The 5121-nt window shown below is 38.6% G+C and overlaps 1 protein-coding gene across 9 annotated transcripts in view; it reads left to right on the top strand.

The window, feature by feature from the left end:
• Positions 1-3970, top strand: part of LOC109822581 (probable 6-phosphogluconolactonase 1) — a 9663-nt gene extending 5693 nt beyond the window's left edge. For all 9 annotated transcript variants that reach the window (XM_020388796.1, XM_020388806.1, XM_020388805.1 and 6 more), the window contains exon 4: positions 3118-3970. In XM_020388796.1, the coding sequence (XP_020244385.1) occupies positions 3118-3609 (492 nt within the window). In that variant the 3' untranslated portion in view covers positions 3610-3970. The remainder of the gene's footprint in view (positions 1-3117) is intronic.

Genomic DNA, 5121 nt, shown 5'->3' with positions numbered 1-5121 from the left:
GTCCATGAGGTAATTGAGTTTTGCTTAGATGCTCCCAGATGCAAAGCATTCAAATTGCATTGTTGCATGCACCTCACACATCTACTTCGGCCATTTGGGTCAGTAATATCTTCTTTATGATTACATGGGCTTTTATCTTAGCTTAGTAGTTATTCTTGTTGTTTGGCATAAATAGGCCAAGTAGTCTTTTCAAGTTTAGAATATGGAATGTGGGAAAATCTGTAATGAGTGATGGCTTTAGTCCGCTACAATTCAGAACATCTAACGTTGATTACACATATCCTTGTGATAAAAGCAAGTCCAGTGACTATTTGGAAGTCACCATTGACAAGTACTGGCAATTGTCTTCAGCATAAAGAAAGAGAAATCAGAAATGCCATTCTGCAATATAGGTGGTTGACCTGTTCAGGACTGTAATCCAACTAGGGAAATTTCCTTTATTCATTGCTCATAGGCACCATTCCAGTAGGTTTTTAACAGCCCCAGAGTCAAGGATGCCAAACACAGTTAATGGTCTGAACTCACTATCAATATTAACTAGGCGCCAAGTTGGTACGAGGAATAAGGCATCATTGCATTCTACAACGCTGAAAATCATTTTTCATGTTTTTCTAGCATCACTTCCGGTGCAATTGCATGCATAGAACATTGACATAAGTACTTCTACTCTAACCATTTGCTACTTGCATGCTGCATACTGGATCAGTGTTTGTGATGATATAGACAATTAAATCAGTGAGCAAGAGAGAAGATAAGGAGGATGATAGGGAAGAAAATTTGGTATAGTCAGCTATCATCAATGGAAGGCTCCGTCTTTGAGCAGTAGAAGTAAAGATCAATAACTCGATGTGTGATGGGATGGTTGATATGAAGAAATTTAATATTTGAGAAGATTAATTAGAGAATATTTCATCATGTATAGGTATGCACAGGAAGGTGTATATCGCATGCTTAAAAGTTCTCGTAAGCTAAGCATGCATATCGGGACTCATGTACGAATCGCTGCAATATTTAGTCAATAACAAGAGTTAAAAGGTTGATTAAGAAGCAGTTCAACAGAAAGCTGAGAAGGATAGAAAGGATCGATTTGCAGTATTTGTTGCAGGGTTTGAGTGATTTGTATGGAAACGCACTGTCAAGTTCTACCAACTGTTTGGACTTTGTAACTGTTGACGATATAAATAGGTTGTGCATGTTAAGCTTCAATGAGTTAAAATTTTCTATGCAATGTTTTTAAAAAGGTCAAATCAAGGAGAATGCTAGATTTTCTTATCAAGCAAGGTAAGCTCATTGATTTATATAAGGAACCAAAGTAGACATTATAATACTCTGAAGATGTGAATTGTCCCCATGATACACAGAATAATTTGTTTGGTAGATAATAGATTCTATGAACTTGTAACTAGTATTCTTCTGACAGGAAGCATGAGTTACAAAAGGTATCAGAGGCTATACCCCAGCCAAAGATGTATAGGCCTAATTCCTAAGTATTATGCAGTATATGCGCTAGAGGTAGCAGACACATCTCAGAGGCAAGGTTTTGGGAAGCGGCACGAAGTGGCAAGATGTAGCCGACGCTTTCTGTGGCTTAAGAAAGAAAAAGTGCCAACCCAATTAGTCTTTTTTCCCCCCAAATAGGAACGAAAGTTAAAAAAAAAGAAACTATCAAGAAAATTATGAAATTACAAAACAAGCAAGAATTAGAGGGAAAAAAATTCTATAAATTTATAGTGATGTTTATAGATATCCTACACATGAAATAAATGTGAAACAATACTTATTTTCAATGATGCAATATTAAGAAACTATTACACCTGTAATGTGATGAGCTAACACGTACTAGGCTATGTACACCAATAGTCAACAAATTAATGAATTAATGTAAATTATTAAACGAAAACCTTTTGGTGCCGGCTTTTGGGTTTTTGGTTCTTTTTTTGTGCAACGTCTTTTTATGGGGTTTTTGCGAGTGGAAAGGAGCTAGGAGCGCAAAACGCTTAAGTGGCTGCTAAGTGCCGCTTTTTACTGCTTTTTATAACACTGCTCAGAGGAGTGCTCTAAAAAGTCTTCATGTTTGATAAGTGTCCAACAGGGACATAATTTGTTTATTAAGTCAAACTGATGGGTGGCGTTGGAGGGAATGGGGGCACATGACTCGAGGAGAAAACAATATCAGCAGGCGAAAGGTTTCCTAGGTATAAGCATATGGCTTGAGAAAAGCCAATACAATACTTGGATGATGATTGATGACTAGTAGAAGAGGGAATTGAGTTTCTTCCTCTAAGATATCGGACTGCATCTCAATTCGTTTTATGCAGTTAATCCTCTTTTGCGTCTACTAATTATATGTTAGAACCAACATTCACTAAAATGCATACATACGTGCACCCGTGCACTCATGTGCTGCACACAACTATCTCACAGAGTTCCATTGTCAAGGAGCACTGACATCAATTATATATCTGCAAGCTCAGAAAAAGAAGATTCAACCTTCTCTCACTGTTTGATCAACATAATCATCCCATTTTCTACTTGACTACCCCCAAACAGATGGATCCATGTACTCTGGTCTTTATAAATTATGTATGAAGTTTTGGACACATTTTCTCCTCAATTTGTCCGAGACTTGGTAGTTTGTCAACTTATGTATGTTGGCAAGCATTGGTAGGTCAGTAGGAGCTATTTTTTACTCATTGAAAAAAAACTACAAGTCTGGTTATTGTTTAATTAGTTTCTTGTGTGGTTTTCTTGCTTGTGGAGGTTAATATGGCAATACCAAAATTTCTGAATCAGTGTCTTCTAAAAAAAAAAAAGAAAGGGAGGATGGACTATGTGCTTACTTACTCATTATGTATGCATTGATCTAGCAATATATACCTAGTCTGTTAAAATAGCTACCTTACCAAAATAATTCCTAGGTTTCAGCAAGGGGAAAAAATGTTTTCAGCATACATTTTACAGCAAGTTATCTATTATCTCATTTTCATCAAGCATAAGTTACTTTCATCTTAGCAGAAGTTATCCTGGCTCTGCTTCTGATCTTCTTTGCATTTGCATTTTGTTGCATTTTCTATGAAGTAATATGTTATTAGGTAATAGTTCTTAATCAAATGTCAGGTGTCAGTTCTGAATAGCCACATTCACTCCATCAACGACAACGTGACAGTAGACCAGGCGGCAACCGACTACGAGTTTGTCATTCGCCAGCTGGTCAAAGTTCGAACGCTAGATGTCTCGGAAAGCAACGACTGTCCCAAATTCGACCTTATACTCCTGAGCATTGGCTCTGACGGCCATGTAGCCTCCCTCTTCCCTGGGCATCCAGCCCTTGAGCTGAGAGAAGACTGGGTCACTTACATCACCAACTCTCCCGTGTCTCCACCCGAAAGGATCACCTTCACCCTTCCTGTCATCAACTCCGCTTCCAATGTCGCCATTGTCGCAGTAGGGGAAGATAAGGCCAGCGCAGTGCAGCTTTCCATTAACCAAGGCAACACTGACGTGCTCAGCGGTTGCTCAGTGCCGGCGAGGATGGTTCAGCCGACTGAAGGCAAGTTGGTTTGGTTCCTAGACAAGCCAGCTGCATCATCAGTCCTCAGTGACCAATAACGATGGCTAGCTCTTTGCCCTCAGCCGGCAGTGGTACAGTTAGTGGAGTCGTGTGTGATCTGTGAATGGGTGTATGTAGGTGGAGCTCGCTCTCTCTCCCCCTCACTCTCTTTTGTTTCTCTTTTTTGTGGGATTGTGGGGGGTTTTTAATGTACTCGTCTCATGATGAGAGTGTTAGCACAGGGAAATAAATAAAGCAGTTTCGGCTCAGTAGTTAACGAGGGTCTTTTGCGGTTGGGAAATAGTTGAGAACAAAAGGAGCGTATGTCATATGGTGTAAAACTCAATGAGATGCTATTCTGGAAATTAACTGTAGGTTCTGAATTAAGCGCTCAGTTTTGAATTAAGTGCTCTTCCCATCTCTTTTGTTCTGCGCGTTACTTGGTGTTCTTCTTGTATTGCTTAAAGGTAAAGGTTTATCGTAAAACTTTTACCGATATTACATATATATTTGAGTCACGGCTTCGTACTTGTATGTGAATTGTTGAAACTGGTTGCATATCAAGACAGTTTTACAAACTCGTTGCATATCAAGACAGTTTTACCTTCTGTTGAGGCTGTGTATGATTGTTGGTGCACTTTCATGTGCTATGATATAATTAGCTTCAGTGCATGAAATTTTTTACTCTGCATATAACCGAAAATAAAGGAAAACATATGCCAAATGATAGTGAGATGTCAGGCTTTTCTACGCAAAATCTTCATGTGAGGAAATCTATCATATGTGAACTTCTCCTTAACTACACCGTTGCTGATGCTTTCTTACAAACAGTAAACGCCATTTCTTCATAACTTTTAGCGCTATTATTGTTGGGTACCAACTCAAACTTCAAGTCGGATGCGGGTTTGAAGGTTACGCCCAATCCTAGTAGTTTTCTGAGAGGTCAAGTTAACTTGACGGGCAAGTCAGGGGTGTCTTTAAATAATGCGTCATATTCTAGGGTTTCAGAGTAGAGAGAAGGAGAGAGACAATATTCTTGTCATATTCTAGGGCAAGTCAGGGGTGTCTTAACTACACCGTGGCTGATGCTTTCTTACAAACAATAAATACCATTTCTTCATAATTTTTAGCGCTATTAAGCGTTGCTAAAATTGTTAAGATAAGAGCCCTTAAGCTATTTTTTTCGAATGATGCTAAAACTAAACTTCACTCGTTTCATGCTTCGGTTTCTTGAACAAGACAGCATCATAAAAGAACACCATAGAAAAGAGAGAAACATGTCGTTAAAGAGAGCAAAGCTTAAGCAAATGCTTGAGCCAAGTAAGAATGCAATATTCACCAACTAAACAGAAAGCAGTGAATAAGATACCATAGGAAATCTCATGCCTTGTTTCAAGTGTGTTAAAGTATGAGAGAGAGAGTCTTAGGTAAATTTCTATTCATATATATATATATATACAAGTAGAGGAGGGTGATGAGGTTTGTCCTCATAACTAATGTGGGACTAAACCCACTACTAACAGAATATTATCAACAGCCCCCCTCAAACTCATGTTGGATCAAATAAAGTG

Source organism: Asparagus officinalis, chromosome 8 (assembly GCF_001876935.1).
Source record: "Asparagus officinalis chromosome 8, Aspof.V1, whole genome shotgun sequence".
NCBI classification, from domain to species: domain Eukaryota; kingdom Viridiplantae; phylum Streptophyta; class Magnoliopsida; order Asparagales; family Asparagaceae; genus Asparagus; species Asparagus officinalis.
This window is presented reverse-complemented; position numbering and strand designations above follow the sequence as displayed.